Here is a 16,852-nt window from a genome sequence, read left to right as displayed (position 1 = left end):
TGGCAACTGCACCTGCGCGCCCCGGGGAACGCGTAGCTTTCTTGCAGACTATGGACATGATGTTTTATCCTGTCCACAGACTGCAAATATGTGTTTTCTCATGCCCATATGTTTTGCAAATATTGTCATTCTGTGAAAATGTGACATTTTTGTGAAAATTATAATGATGATGATGACAAAATTAAAATGGCTATATTCCTTCAACACAAGTGGCTGGCCCAACAAAGGTACCAGAATACCCCACAATAGTGTAAGCTTATGACTGGACTAAAAAATTGTGATCTCCAATAAAATGTAATTGATCTTATGTACTATATACAAAGCATAGTAATAAGTTAATGTTATTATAGTCTTATAAAGTTTGACCATAGCTGCTAATGGGACTTTTGGTTAACTTTTATTATATCAAGAAGGATACATCTGATTGCCTATTAACTTGTTACTTTTAAATATGCCTTTTATGGTATTATTAGTAATCACATTAAAGTGAACCGAGCACCATTTTTTAGCATTCATGGCATCTCAATAACATACACAAAAATGCATATTAACAATGTGGCTCATTACTAAAAAAAAATCAATTTTACCTCTTCTTTTTACATTTATATGTTTGTTAGATGCTTTTATTGCTCTACTTCTGTGGCCTGTGGTCATCCACAGAAATAGCAGGCAGATAAGGAATCCTGTAATTAGCAGTAGCAATGAGCAAACACAAGCTTTTCATAGTGGGAGGGGGTGGCAGAGGACACTGCACTTCAAACTGTGTAGAGAGTCACACTTGATTACATTCACACCTTTCCCGGGATAAATAAAGGCAGATGGAAGGGAGGAAATAGCAGCTCTACAGCTATTAGAAACCAGGGCAAGCTGCAGAAAAAGAAAGCGGCTTGGATCCGATTAAAGAGCCTGAAATTAGTATCTGCAAGATGACATTATTACTGTGAGATCACACAAAATGACACAAACATAATCAGTTCCAAGTGTGGTGCTTCATCATTAATGATGTGATTAGCTTGCTTCCCCACCTCTAGACATTACTGAAGACATGTTTCCTGTTGACCCTGTGACCGTCCTTGTGTCCATCATTGTCATCCTTCTCTTGGCCATTGTCTACAACAAACAAAAGCAAGAGAAAGGCAAGAACCTCCCTCCTGGACCCAGACCTCTACCCATCATTGGGAATATTCACCTGATGGACATGAGGAAGCCCTATAACACATTCATTGAGGTAATACATTAATTGTAATCACTCCTTAAAAAAATTTGAGTTGTGGCTAATGACAAAAAATGTCAGGTTTGTATGAGTTTTGTATCAGTTATCTATGGGTGTGTTCACACATAATAGGTGTACAGTTTCAATCCTGACAGATAAAACTGACATGACTGGACTGTCCTGCACTGGAACAGAACTGCACGGTAACAGGAAAAAAGGACGCCGGCAGCTTGTGGACAAAAAGGGCGCCGCCATTCACTCCGATAATAAATATTGTTTAATGGGCGCCGAACAGGAAAAAAGGGTGCCGGAGATTATTAACGTTTTACAAACGGCGCCCGGAGATGTTTAATGTTTTATAACTGCGCTTGTGATGATTTAAGTTTAGAAAATGCCCCCGTGATGAATAACATTTATAAAAATACTAAACATATTTATCGTATGTAACTAAAACATTATTTAATATGTTATCCCTTACTGTTTGTAAAACATTATTATTCACAAAATAAAGCGATCAGTACGTAACGTAAATTGCAATACATTTTCTACAGTCACTATTTGCAAAACATTATTATCCACATAATAAAGCGATCAGTAAGGGTGGTGGTTAGGGTTAGGCACCACTAGGGGGTCTTAGGGTTAGGCACCACCAGGAGGGTCGGTCTAGGGGTTAGGGATAGGTACAGGGAGGGTTCTGTGTGAGAGTAGGGTTAGGTATAGTTACAGTACAATATACAACACCACCAGGGGGGTGGTTAGGGTTAGGCACCACCAGGGGGTCTTAGGGTTAGGCACCACCAGGGGGGTCTTAGGGTTAGGCACCACCAGGAGGGTCGGTCTAGGGGTTAGGGATAGGTACAGGGAGGGTTCTGTGTGAGAGTAGGGTTAGGTTTAGTTTTAGTAAAATTATAGTAATACTTACTAATGTTTTTACAATACTTATTACGAACGTAGTTATATTTATATCATCGTTATAAACAATATTTTCAGATTTTATTATAAGAAGAAAGATAAATGAAGCTTATTCACAATAATATACAATTATAACGATTAAACATATATTACCGTTTTTTAACAAACGTAATTATAAGTTTCACTTTTGAAACAGGGAAGATTAACGTTTTCACAATTGCCGATTTCATACACATTATTTAATGATTTATAAATTTGTAAAACATTATTTGTAAACAAAATATAACACAATATTTTTATAAACGGTGTTACTGCTTATCGTTTACACCCCGCGCCCTTTTTTCCCGACGCCCTTTTTGTACGTACGCGAAATGCCAAGCCTTAGACAACTCATACAAAACTGATGCCATGACAGGACAGGACACCTTCTATGTATGAACCCAGCCTATGGAAGGAAAGGAGCACACTTGCGTTGGAGATTTTGCTGGCATTTCAGGGAATTTGTGGTGCTCTGCATTCATTCTGCATTTGCTTTTGCAATAGTGATTTCAACCAACGTTTTTCTGCAAAAAAGCAAACTACTGTGCGATGTTACATTGCAGCAAAATAACCAAAAAACAAAATATGAATGCAAAACAAGAGTGAATGCAAATGATGTTCAATTTCTGAGCAAGTCGGTGACTACAATGGTGAGTACGGCAGTGTACATTTTGCTGTGTGCGGAAAAATGCCCACAATTGTACTTTGTGTGCTTCCTGCCTTAAGCTAGCTATGCACTTTTGTGTTTGAACAGTAGAGATGGGCCGAAGTATTCACCAGGCGAAGATCACATATTCGCATTTGCCTCCTCAGGCGAATACATGGAGGATTCGATTTGCCCCCTATACATCATCATTGAGCTAGACTTTGACCCCTTACCTCACTGTCAGAGGCACATGACAGCCAATCAGCTAGCACCCCCTCTTGAACCTCCACCCCCCTTAAGACGCCAGGATAACAGCCATCTTGGACTCATTCTGTGGCTGCAGTGTTAGTGAGACCAGGGGCAGTTTGTTGCTGACACAGGCAGTTAGGTAGGCCGTGTTCGGTGTCCTCAGTGCAGATTCTTGCTGCTACCACATTGTCCTGAACAGCTAAGCCCTTCTTAGTGCTGATATATTGTTTTTCTTACTATTGTATTGCTCTTCTGTGACCAGTGCACAAGTTAGCTGTTGGAGACAGGTCTGCTGGTGCACTGATAATAACCCACCTTCACAACACTACTGGCATCTGGTATCCACTGGCACCAGTGCAAACCCTCAGTTCTGTAGGAGACAGGTCTGCTGGTCCTAGTAGTGCACAGACCATAACCCAATAATCCTTCACACCACTACTGGCATCTAGTATCCACTACTGGCCCCTGTATAAGGCCTCAGTGCAGAAGGAGTGTTTTTTTTTGGTCCCTTAACTGTCATTGAACTACCTCAGCCTGACCATAGGGGCTGGAAAACCGTCCTCACCTGCACTCCCATGATTGTGCGCACAAGCATGGTGGCCACTACATACCCCTACACAAAGATAGCCACCGAGAGGACTAACATTTATGTCCTAGAGGTATCAACTGGTACAAACAAAGATATATTGCTCACCTGATGTAGTCACTAAAGGTCTTTACGGTTGTTTGCGGACTGTGGTGCGTTAAACGCAGTGTTTCGTCTGTCAGTGTGAAGCAGGTGTAACCCTTACACTGCCTGATTGACATGTTCACACAGTTAATGTTTTAAAGCACTTTATTCCACCAATTTAGGAATGTAATGTGATTTCTGCCCTTTAGCCATTAAAACACGACTCTGCGTCAACTTCGTACTTTTTGGTGGGACTTTTGCCACAGATCCCCCTCCGGCTTGCCGCAGTCCAGGTGTTAGGCTCTTGAAACAACATTTCCATCACTTTTGTGGCCAGAAATAGTCTTTGCAGGTTTTAAAATTCTCCTGCCCATTGAAGTCTATGGAGATTTGCCGTATTCGTAGATCCGCTATTTTTGGCGGAAATTCGCATTCGAAATTCGCAAACCCAAAATTTGATATTCGGCACATCACTATTTGATCAACCTTTCAATTTGTTTCTTAAATTGAATTGAGAGTGAATTGAATATGCTTTTAACTGTTATTTGTTGACTACATATGTATTTACATTAGTAATAATAAATATTTAATCATCCTGTTTATCGTCATGTTGCTAGTGCGTCAGGGCTACAGTCTATGGAGTCATGAGCTAAGGGGAGGGGGCAGTCAGAGAAGCATCTGTATTTACCATAGTTATAGTAAATACTTAATCCCCAATCAATACATTTAAAACTGAATACTAAAAAAAGAAAAGTGTTTACTTACCTGAGGCTTCTGCCAGCCCCTTGCAGCCTTCCTGTCCCGCGCCGATCCTCATGATCCTCCGTTCTCCCGCCACCAGCTAGTTTCATTACCGTCGACTTGTAAGTCGATGGCAACTGCGCCTGCTCGCCCTGAGTCACACATATCTTTCTTCGCGCTCTCACCTGCAATAGCGTCTACCACTAATAGCGCATGACACTGTTGTTGATGGAAACGCAAAGAAAGATATGCATGGCTCGTGGTGCGGAGGCGCAGTTGCCACGTTGACGGTAATGAAACTAGCTTGCGGTGGGAGAACGGTCGATCGTGGAGGACTGGCATGGGACAGGAAGGCTGCAAGGGGATGGCAGAAGCCCCAGGTAGGTGAACCTCATTGTTTTTTTTTAATAGTTAGTTCCGCTTTAAAGATAACCTTAAGTAAAAAAAAAAATGAGATGAACTCACCTGGGGCTTCCCTCAGCCCCCTGCAGCCGATCGGTGACCTCGCAGCTCCGCTCCGATGCCTCTGGACCCGCTGGCGAACACTTCCGGTTCCGGCGTCACCGGCCGACAGGCATGGGAACGTGAGTGATTGTTCGCGTTCCCAGCCTGTATATCGCCCCCTATGCTGCTATTGTGGCCAGGAGCCGCAATAGCAGCATAGGGGGCAATATACAGGCTGGGAACGCGAACAATCACTCGCGTTCCCATGCCTGTCGGCCGGTGACGGCGAAACCGGAAGTCGACGCCGGCGGGTCCAGAGGCATCGGAGCGGAGCTGCGAGGGCACCGATCGGCTGCAGGGGGCTGAGGGAAGCCCCAGGTGAGTTCATCTCATTTTTTTATGCCTTTAGGTTCACTTTAAGTTCCCAGGAGGTCACACAAGTCCATAAAACAAAATGCAGCCACAGCTGTCTCCTTGCTCGCTGCAGGCTGGATGACATCCCCAGCTGCTCCGTTTTTTAATTGGATCCGAATGGATCGAAGGCGGGACAACAGCTTGTCATTGGGGCCAATCACGTAATTCGCTAGTATCAGCTCCCCGCTGATTCAGCTTGCAGCGAGGAGACAGTTGCGGCTGCATTTTGCTTTATGGGGGTGAGTGAACTCATGGGAACTTAAATGTACTGATGGGGGATTAAGTATTTACTATAACTACGGTAAATACAAGTGCTGGGACAGGGACAGTCAAGTGACAAAGGAAGGACACAGCGACAGAGGAAGGAAGCAGGTTTTAAGAGAGATGACACAGGACAAAGGAAGGCCAGGGGGACAGAGAGATGACACATGGGGACAGATGAAGGAAAGACAGATGACACAGGGGGACAGAGGAAGGAGGACAGGGGGACAAATATGACACAGGGGGACAGAGGAAGGACAGGGAGACAGAGAAGGACACAGAGGGACAGAGGAGGCCACAGGAGGGGCAGAGGAGGGACACGGGGACAAAGACAGGATGCAGGGGTAGAGAAGGAGGACACAGGGGGACACAAAACATACAAAGTAGACATAATTATTGGGGGGGGAGAAGGTCGGCAAGATGCCACTGCACCATGGACACACCAGGTTTAGTATATATATATTGTTCCCTGGTTTTACTCTTCTAAACCTAGGTGTGTCTTATGATCAGGAGCATCTTATGGTCCGAAAAATGCAGGAACTATCGTTTTTTGTGGCAACATTTTTTTGTAATTATGAAAATGTTTGCAATCACGAATATTTTTTCAGGCCAAATTTTCATCATTTCATGTAAAATAGGAAATTATGATTTTGTGTTACCCATAATTTTCATATTTCCCTCAAATTACACAATTACGATTGAAACACAAAATTATGATTTAACGCGAAACTACGACACAAAATTACAAATTGCAGAATTATAAATTACTAATTATCTGATAATTAGGAAATACATTTTTTTTGTGGGTGGAAATTGCATATTTTGTGTGGTAATTATGATGAGTCAAAACTCATGGCTAAAGGGCACTTGGCTTTAGAAGATTATAAGTGAGTCTTGACTGTGGAATGTTTACTGAACAGGTTCTGGCTCCAGCCAGGATTCAAACAAATCTTTGTTATTATTGGTTCATGTTTTTCATTATTTGCTTTCAGCTGTCTAAGAAGTATGGCCCCATATTCACCATCCATTTAGGGACATTAAGGATGGTGGTCCTTTGTGGATATGATGCTGTAAAAGAGGCACTTGTAAACCAGGCCGATGAATTTGTTGACAGACCAAAAATGATGTTGTTTTATAAGGTCTACAAGAATCATGGTAAACATTTCTCTATTTATTTTAATTTCCACTGAAACTTTTCAGTTGTCAAAACAAAACAACCAGTACTGTCATATTACATTATATAAGGTAATAAGCAAAAGAAACTAAAATGAGAATTGCTGCATACTGTGCCCTCTAATTTTTACATAGGATATACAGTACATACTGTATATAAATGATGGTTAAATGGTTAGCACTCTCTCTTTACTAGGGTCTGTGATTCCATAGGGGCAAACTGGGCAATTGCCCAAGTGTCCCAAGCTGGCTGCTGGGCCCCCATGTAACCTCCCAAGGTTTTGGAGACTGAAGCTGCTGCAATATGTTTGTACTTGTAAAAAAAAAGGGTTTCTATCAAAAACTAAAAAAAAAAAAAATATATATATTTTGTGTTCCCAATATTGACCCTGTCATACAGTACAAAGCAATTTTGATGACAATATCATGTGGATCTTACAATTAGCCAAAATCCATTTCAATGTGACACTGTTCTTCAGAGGAGTTCACAATCTAATCTCTTGTACTACTGCCGGGAAGTTACAAACTGCAGTTGCTGTGGCCAGTTGGGTGGAGAAGAGTGGGGGGGGCGCAGAAGAGCAGCTACCTGTAGGTAAACACCCTCCCCCCGCTCCCCCAGCACACTGAGTTGAGAACCACCCATATGTCAAGGTTTATTTGAAAAATAATTTTGGTGATGCTTTATTGCATGAATTGCAATGATGCCAGTAGTGGCCAATTTTGCCCCTTTATGTGGCCAACTTGGCACTTCATAGCAAACTGGCAGGAAGCCTGCTTATGATGCCATATTCCCCCACTGGTCAGCTCAACCCCTTCCATTGTCAGCTTTCACATATGCAAATCATCTCTTTATGCCCTGAAAGCCAGGCGCATGTCCAGAACCACTGGTCTGTAGTGGTGTATAGTGCTATAGACTCACTATACACCAGCAGTTCTGGATGTGTGTCTGGCTTTCAGGGGCATAAAGAGATGTTTTGAATATTCAGGAGTGTTGCATCATGGGAAACCAAACTTGCTCACTTAAAAGCTGAATTATTGCAAATACCTTGTGTTTTATATTTAGTATCACTTTTTTTCTAAAGAACGATGAAAAGAGAAGTCTCCATAATTGCCCTTGTTGGTGGTACTCAACCTGAGAGAAGCTGCACATTTGTCTCTCCATTAGTTTCAGTGATGAGTGTGATTGAAGTGATGTCCCTCGTGGACTTTAGGGGTTTCTTTTTTTTTTAGTAAGAGGGATTTTTGGTTTCTTTTAGTCCCTTTATTCTTCTAGTGGTCTTGGGTCACCATGAGCCTTCTGGGTACTCCATAGCACTAGTCCAAGCCCTATCCCATAGAGCCATATCAAGCCCTGCCATGTACTAATGAGAAACCAAACTCTGAGATGGCTGTATGCATGTTGGATTAGTGTGGCTTTGTAATATTAATAAACTATTGGCTCACTATACACCAGCAGTTCTGGATATTTATCAGAAAAAGGGGAGAGTAGAGAGTGCCTGTATGGTACAATACCATTAACCTCCCTGACATTATGATTATTTCCAGATTTAAAGAGAACCCGAGGCGGGGTTCGTCCATCGCAATCCATATACAGAGGCTGGGTCTGTCTATAGTGCCCAGCCTCTGTTGCTAGTTAGTTTCCTTCAAAGCCCCCCATGCGCACTGTCAGACCCCATAAAACACAGCCGCGCTGGCGACACGCAGCGTGTCACAGCCGGCTGTGTTTAGCGCACTAATGTCAGTCTCGCCGCTCCCCCGCCTCCTGAATCGCTCCGGTCCCCACCCACGTCCCATCCCTCGCCGCTGATTGGAGGGAAGGGACGCGGGCGGGGACCGGAGCGATTCAGGAGGCGGGGGAGCAACCAAGACTGACAGTAGTGAGGTAAACACAGCCCCGTAACGCGGCTGTGTTTTATGGGGTCTGACAGCGCGCAGGGGGGGGGGGGGCGGCTTTGGAGGGAACTAACTAGCAACAGAGGCTGGGCTCTATAGACAGACCCAGCCTCTGTATATGGATTGCGATGGTAGAAACCCCGCCTCGGGTTCTCTTTAAGGTCTAAAAGCCATATAATGTTTTCACAATCCTTTTCACAAGCCTTTAGACCCTAAAAACAAGAAGAAAAACATACCTCAGAGAGAAAACTCACTCAGGCATGGGATTAACACCCTGTTCTGCAGCTTTCCATTTCAAGCCTGACTCGGGATTACCGCTAAGGAGGTTAATTCAGTTTGCAAATTGCAAAAGAAATGCACGTACAAGATTGCATACATTTGCAAGCATATCTCACATGCTCAATGTTCCACTCCTCGGACATTGACTGTGGCCAGCGGGGGACATCAACAAGGGTACGTGGTAGGTCTACAGTCCAGGCAAGCTCCGTGTGCCGGGTGATAATGACGACGCGTTTCGACACACCAGTGTGTCTTTGTCAAGTCAGGCAACTGACTAGGAAGGCTAGTTTTAGGATTTCTCATTGAAAGCCAAGAGTATTTTTATTGGGTAAACTTGGATATAAAAGGGTTAAATTCATAATGATCTCATCCTGGATATTTTGGTATATGTTTCTTGCTCTGTACAAATGGGCATGCTGTTACTGTATGATAGGATATGTATCACATCTATCCAGGTGTGGCCTTTTCCAATGGTGAGAACTGGAAAGAAATGAGAACATTTGCTGTGTCTGTCCTACGAGATTATGGAATGGGGAAGACAGCCATAGAGGATACAATCATTGGGGAAGCTGGGTGCTTACTGAAGACAATTAGATCCTATGGAGGTATGTCGCTATGCTTTACTCTGATTTCAACAACTATACAACCAGGGACGTAACTATAAATCACAGGGTTCCCCAGCAAAACGTTAGTGGAGCCATCTCAATGTTCACGCCCTTTCTCTTTCCTACGGCTGCAGGGACGGATCTAGGGGGGGGGGGGGGGGCAGGCGGGTCTCTTGCCCCAGGCGCAGTTTGTTGAATTCTTAAAAAGGCGGCAAAATTTGTATGGGGAATGGCAGTTTAGGCGCCAAAACCTGACCTTTAGGCGCCAAAACCTGACCTTTAGGTGCCAAAACCTGACCTTTAGGTGCCAAAACATGACCTTGCCCCAGGCGCAACTTGGTCTAGATCCGTCCCTGTATGGCTGGTGACCCTCACAGTCTGGAGGCCCACCTTGCATAAAACATGTGTGGACATCATGATCTTCATGCCCATAACAAGTGTAGCTACAAAACACCTGATCTGAAGGATGGACCCCTTTTGCAGTACGAGTGAAGTAGTTGTTGTGGCCCCCGAACTGCTATATGCCCGCCTGTGCAGGGACTGCTCCCTTCTAGTTATGCCCCTGTATACAACTCTGAGGCTAGTTTCACATATTATGCTGTGTGATCATCCTGCGGCAGGAGAGCCCAGGCAGGACGATCATACCACGCCATGTCTCTGTCCCTATTACCCTACAGCTGAGTGCACCAACAGGGTAATATGCATAGCCCCACCCCTGATTAGTGATGTACTTCCTGCTGTTGTACAGGAAATATGTCACTGCATTACCCGTTGCTCTGAGCATCTGTGCCATTACCACGGTTGCTCGTGCATGCTTACCACATCACCATAGACTTGCATTGCTGCATAATCCATGCAGTGTTCACGGATCATGCGGCAACACACTGCAGAGTTTGCAGTGGGCTTGTGAAAATTTTTCTACTTCTGTCACACTGCATCACTTCGCAGTAGTGCGTAAGTCACCATAAACTTATATTGCCCTTGCTACAAGCTGAGGAGGGGAGAGTACTGCGATGCATGGTGGTGTAAAAGTAGTTTTAAACATCAGGTCACTGATGCGTACACACAAGTGTCAAAGTTTTATTCTTCCATTTTGCAAGTGTGGTGGAGGTCCACATGCAACTAACTTTTGTTTTAAGAAAGTAATACTGTCGTTTGTAGAAAAATGGAGAACCACCGCTTAGAATTCTGGTGGTTCTCCATTTTTAGAACGTTATCTGGCACCCTGTACTGTTACTTTTTTGGTGAGGACATAAAGTAAGATATTTTAGGAAGATGGTTTGGTCACTGTATTGCTTATTTTCCTGTTTCTTTGTTTCCATATTGAGGAAAACCATTTAACAATCAGGTCATCCTTAATGCCGCTGTGGCCAACATAATAGCCTCCATGTTGCTGAACCAAAGGTTTGACTATGATGACCCCACCTTACTGAAGCTCATGAACCTAGTCAATGAAAACGCCAGGCTTATGGGGGAACCCATGGCCCAGGTAAGCTTGTTTTTCATTCAAATATCTGTGTGGGAGAGTAGAAACTAAGACATTTTGTCCTTTATGCAATTTAATTTTTTCCTGAGTCTCCTCTTTTCAGCATCTTAAATTAAAAAAAAAAAAAAAAAAAATACTAAAAAGATCGTTACATATAGTAGTTAGTTTGAATGGAAAAAGACATTTGTGCATGAATTAAACCAGAAAAATATAAATAAATATAATAATAAATAAAAAAAAAATACCATCCTGAACCTGCACATATCTCAGTTGATCCAGGGGAAGGTGAACAACCTTACAAGGCCTGGGCAAATCAGCCTTAAAAGGATAAAATTCCTTCCCAAATCCAGATGACAGATAAATCCTTGGATCAACTCTTTCGGGAATAATCTAATAATTATAGCAGTTGATGCCCTTAAATGGAAAGCATCCAAGCCCTCTTTAAATGCTGATGTAGGGTTTCTCATAACTACTCCCTGAGGTAGGATGTTTCAGATTGTAACCACTCTCACTGTGAAGGATCCCTTTCTAAATAGATGGCAAAAACTTTTTTCCTCCATACGCAGATCATGTCCCCTTGTCTGCCGTACGAACCCTAGGGACAAAAAGCTCTTCTGCCAAGCTTTTGTATCACCTTCTGATGTATTTATACATGTACTGTAAGTAATACAGTAAACCCTCTATTATCCAGCACAGGCAGGGTTTGCCTTTTACCAGAAAAGTGTACCTGCTGGTTGCTCGGGAGTTCATGTTTATGTAAACAATATCAGTTGCTTGGCAGTCCTGCTGATCATGCTGGCATCAGTGGTATCTGAATCACATATCCGAAAATCCAGTCAGACTTCAATTATTATTATTAACATTAGTGATTTATATAGTTAGAAACACCTCATCTACATGCTTGTTCAGGATCTATGGCTAAAATATTAGAGGCAGAGGATCAACAGGACAGCCAGGTAAGGTGGATCCCATCTGAGCCCAGAGATTATCCGTCCTTCTCAGTACCACCCTGTTGCACACTGCTTCCTCTGCATGCCGTGTGATAACATTGCATGCAGAGATGAGCAGGCAGAGGAGGACAGCCCATCTCTGGGATCAGATGAGACTCACAGAAGCCACCCCACTGTGCTCTACTCTGCAGCAGAGGACACAGGAGGGGGGGGGGGGCAAGGAAAGGGAGGGAGGAATGAAGATGGGCCCACCTCCCCACATCCCCAGATTCACCAACGCAAATAGGCTTGCCCGGCAAAAGGAGGCTCCCAGGACGGAAGATAGAGACATGGGAAAAGCACTAGATCACAAGTAAATGCATTGGGGGAGGAGGGGCATTATGACACCAAGGAAGGTAATTGGGGTTAGGGGGATGACTAGACCACTAGGAAGGAACTGGGACACTAGACACAAGAGAACTGTATAGAGGAGGGGAGGCACCATAAAACAACTGGAACTGTATATGGGGGGCGCACACAGTGCATGTCAAATTGGGGCAAATTGTGTGGCAGGGGTGTGTCTTGGTGTCCCTTAGTACTGGCTCCAAATTTGAGAGGTATGAGACAGACTAGCATTGCTAGTGGCATAGTGTGTGTGGATTGTGTTTGCGGTTTCCGGAATGACTTTTTTCGAAGATGGGGTCCTAAGGAGTGGGTGAAGGGACACAGAGGACCATACTCAATGGCTATTGTCCATCCAGGGCACTTTGTCAAGTGGAGTCTGGGCGTGAAGAGGAAGTTACAGGCGGACTATAAACAGTCCGCTCCCCTATCCTCCCTTGTTGCTGTTGAAACTAAAACAGTGGCTCTGCATGCAGCTCAGATGCTCCACCTACTTAACTTTCAACCTGGACACCCTTGTCCAATCATGGACATCACAGAAAAAAAACTTTGAGTATATTGATGGATTGTAGATAAAAATCTCTGCTGCTTTAAGACGGTGTACATCTTTCCTCTCTATTGCTACATTATTAATAAACATTGCAATGTAACCTTCAGGAGAGCCAAATCACAGAACAATTACACTTCCATATAATTACAAGTCTGCTCTGACCACCATTTATGTAAAACTGCACTCTATTATCAAAATGTAGATGCAAAATATCCCCCCCCCCCCCCATCTACACCAGAGGTCAGTGGGTGAGCGGTCCCCATTTTATTGGAATATGCTGATACTTCACAGTAGATGACACCAGCAAACGATGTGTGCATCAACCCAAGAGTTGGATGAAGCAGTGTGAGCAAGAGACTGCAAAATGAGGACCGCTAATAAATCCCCGGGAATGAGAAGATGGGAGATGGTGAGATCAATTACCACAGTTTACTATGGCACATGCACTGGTTTTTACCCACCTTACAGTCTAGTTTGGCACTTTGTGGGACCTGTACATCTGTGCTGCTCGGGACATCATGAGCATGTAAGAGGCCAGCAGGTGCATGTGATTAATGGTGGGATTGGTCCTCTGTTTGGGCCAAGAAATTAAATGTGTTCTAGAGCACTGTATACTGCCAGCTAGAGTCACAAGAGAGTTTGAGTTTTTTAAGGGGGTGAGTTTAGGACCACTCAGATTGATCAAGCCCTGTTTAGGAATCTCTCTTGGAGTAGGTTCCTCTGTCACTGTTAAGGGAGGGAACACACTTGCAGGGCAGTTTTCCCCTGCGATTCCCAGGTCTCCATCTTTTTTTTGCAATCACAGTTTCTATGAACGTTTTGCTGCGATAGTTCTGCAATTTCTCATTTGCGGCAGCATACACTATTACTGCTAAGGTGCATGTCATGTGGGAAAAAGCAGAAAGCTGTGTAATTTAAAAATGTGTGGAAAATCGCAAATGGTCACGATGAGCATTTCCCGAGCAAGGCTATTGACTTCAATAGCCAACTTCAATGGTTATAATGTTACAACTCTTACATGTAGGAAGATGATGCTTTGATTCAGTCAAGGAGATAATTTGGGAGGTTGAACTTAAAGAGACTCTGAAGCGAGAATAAATCTCTCTTCAGAGCTCATAGTTAGCAGGGGCATGTGTGCCCCTGCTAAACCGCTGCTATCGCACCGCTAAACGTGGGTCCCTTCACCCCCAAACCCCCCACTGCAACACTTGGTCGCAGACTTGGTCGCACCTGGAGGCAGGGCTAACGGCTGCAGCCCTGCCTCCAGTCGCGTCTATCAGCGGCGCATCGCCGCCTCTCCCCCGCCCCTCTCAGTGAAGGAAGAGGCGGAGATACGCGCTGACAGACGCGCGTGGGGCAGGGCTGCGGCGGTTAGCCCTGCCCCAACCAGGAAGCGCTCCCCCACTGCACCGAGGGGATTTGGGGGTGAAGGGACCCCCATTTAGCGGCGCGATAGCGGCGGTTTAGCAGGGGCACACATGCCCCTGCTATCTATGATTTCTGAAGCGAGATTTATTCTCACTTCAGACTCTCTTTAATGGACACGTGTCTTTTTTAAACCTATATAGCATACCTGTCCCTAAATTAAAGTGAATGGGAACTTAAAAAAAAATCAAAAAAAAAATCAGCCAGATACTCGGAGAGGGAAGGCTCTGGGTCCTACGTTCCAGCGCTGGCTCCCGATAGCAGTATTCAACCAGTTTGATCAAACACTGCCACCGAAGAAGGCTTCAGAAGTCTTCAGGAGCCCAAGTGCTTCTGAAGACAAACGGTTCCATACTGCGCCTGCGCGAGCATGCTCGTCTCCCAAAGACTTCTGAAGTCCCCCATGGTGGGTGATTCAAACGGGGCAGCCGCCTAAAAGAGGAGACCAAGAGAGGAGAGGGATGGCTCTATAGGACCCAGAGTCATCCCTCTCCTTAGTATTTTTTTTTTTTATTCCCATTGACTCTAATCAAAACACAACTTTGTTGAAAATGCAATACACAGGTCTCTTTAGTTTGTTCATAGAGTGAAGCAGTTGAACAGACTGAGGGCAAATTCACACTACTACTACGAAGAGCTTTTCTAAGCGCTTTGTGATTCTAAAAACTCCAGCTTCAAATTTATGGGGGGAAGGGGGGGTGTACAAAGGGGACACAATGGCTGACTAGCGGAGCACATTTGGGTGATAAAAATCAATGTTTGTATGGCAAGCTTTAGATATATGTTGCCTAACTCAGTTGATAAAATTGGCTACTTGGCTATTTTGCTGACATTCTTTAACTTGCTAGCAAGCTTCTCCTGTGTGAACAGATCACAGACAAATCATTCCAGCTCCCAGCCTGTGCCTCGTGACTCTGCAGGCAAGGGGAGGGGGAAGAGGCAGGAGAGATAGAAACACGCTGTGTGTAATTCCTTAGTAGCTAAGCATTGCTGGAGACTAAGCTTTAGTTTATTGGCTAATTTAAAGGAAAAAGCGTAAGCTTTCAGCTTGTAAGCCTTCTTCAGACAGTGTTCATGTTGACTGACAATGTTAGAACATACAGCCAGAAGAAGGTAGAGAGATTTATTTTGCAAATATAAGCATGACCCAGAAACATGAATTACAGGGATTCTTGCAAGGATTGTGAGGTATTCATGGCACATAGATAAGGCTTACTCAGGGGCGTAGCAATAGGGGTTGCAGAGGTAGCGACCGCATCGGGGCCCTTGGGCCAGAGGGGCCCCAGAGGGCCCTCCCTCAACTACAGTAATTAGCTCTCTATTGGTCCTGTGCTCATAATAATCACTTCTATAGACACTTTGAATAGTGGTAATCATTAACAAACTGTTCCCCATCCCCCTCTTGCATCTCTGACACTGTGGTTGTCCTTGGCAGGTTTTGGTGCGCCAAATCAATTGTTATGTATAGAGTGCTTAGGGGGCCCCATTGTAAAACTTGCATCGGGGCCCACAGCTCCTTAGCTACGCCACTGGGCTTACTTAATGCCTACATAGACTCAGGCTGACATGGAGAGTCTTTTTTACAGACTCTATCCTCTTCACTGTACTGAGATGGAGCCTGGAAACAGTTAAAGAGAAACTCCGACCAAGAATTTAACTTTATCCCAATCAGTAGCTGATACCCCCTTTTACATGAGAAATCGATTCCTTTTCACAAACAGACCATCAGGAGGCGCTGTATAACTGATATTGTGGTGAAACCCCTCCCACAAGAAACTCTGAGGACCGTGGTACTCCTGGCAGTTTCCTGTCTGTGAACCTTGTTGCATTGTGGGAAATAGCTGTTTACAGCTGTTTCCAACTGCCAAAAAAGCAAGCAGCAGCTACATCACCTGCCAACTGTAAAAATGTCACCATGTAATAAATGTCAGAATGTAAATCAGGGATTTAAAAGATTTTACAATGGGCAAACACTGACAAAATCATTTATACATAAGTATTGTAAAAATGAAGCACTTTTCTATTACATTATTTTTACTGGAGTTCCTCTTTAACTGTATGTTACTGAGCAGTAGGGCAGAGTCAGTGATTCCTAGGATGGGGGGGGGGGGGAGTGCCCCAGCATGCCCCAGTGTATAGTGGGATCCAGTCCTTACATACCAATATAGTAAGTGTATGCTTATTTTAGTTATAGTCAAAATAAATGAAATGATCAGAATCAGAACCTTTTATTTCACCAAGCATAACGGGATTATGCCCGGAATTGGATTTGGCACTATACATAGCTCAGGAAGAAGACATACATAATAGGTTCACAAGCATGCAAAGGACATCAAGCAGAGGAACAACAATAACCGTTAACATTGTTCATACATAGCAGATCATCCTGTGGTTTCTGTCCACACACAGATCCAGTCCTACATAGAGTTAGTCAGACCTGGGGGCTGGTCAATTGATCGGCAGTGTCACAGCTCAGGCTGTGGACCTTGATGGAGGTGGGAGTGCTGATGGGAGTATTTGG

General features: G+C 44.1%; 1 protein-coding gene across 3 annotated transcripts in view; it reads left to right on the top strand.

Moving 5' to 3' along the window:
- LOC137571187 (cytochrome P450 2K6-like) overlaps positions 1-16,852 on the top strand; it is a 59,401-nt gene that overhangs the window by 1,465 nt on the left and 41,084 nt on the right. For 2 of the 3 annotated variants that reach the window (XM_068280004.1, XM_068280003.1), the window contains exons 2-5: positions 1,013-1,228; positions 6,582-6,744; positions 9,390-9,539; positions 10,868-11,028. In XM_068280004.1, coding sequence (XP_068136105.1) covers positions 1,013-1,228; positions 6,582-6,744; positions 9,390-9,539; positions 10,868-11,028 — 690 coding nt within the window. The remainder of the gene's footprint in view (positions 1-1,012; positions 1,229-6,581; positions 6,745-9,389; positions 9,540-10,867; positions 11,029-16,852) is intronic. The other variant, XM_068280005.1, reaches the window with a different exon arrangement.

Source organism: Hyperolius riggenbachi, chromosome 4, assembly GCF_040937935.1.
Source record: "Hyperolius riggenbachi isolate aHypRig1 chromosome 4, aHypRig1.pri, whole genome shotgun sequence".
Lineage (NCBI taxonomy): Eukaryota > Metazoa > Chordata > Amphibia > Anura > Hyperoliidae > Hyperolius > Hyperolius riggenbachi.
This window is presented reverse-complemented; position numbering and strand designations above follow the sequence as displayed.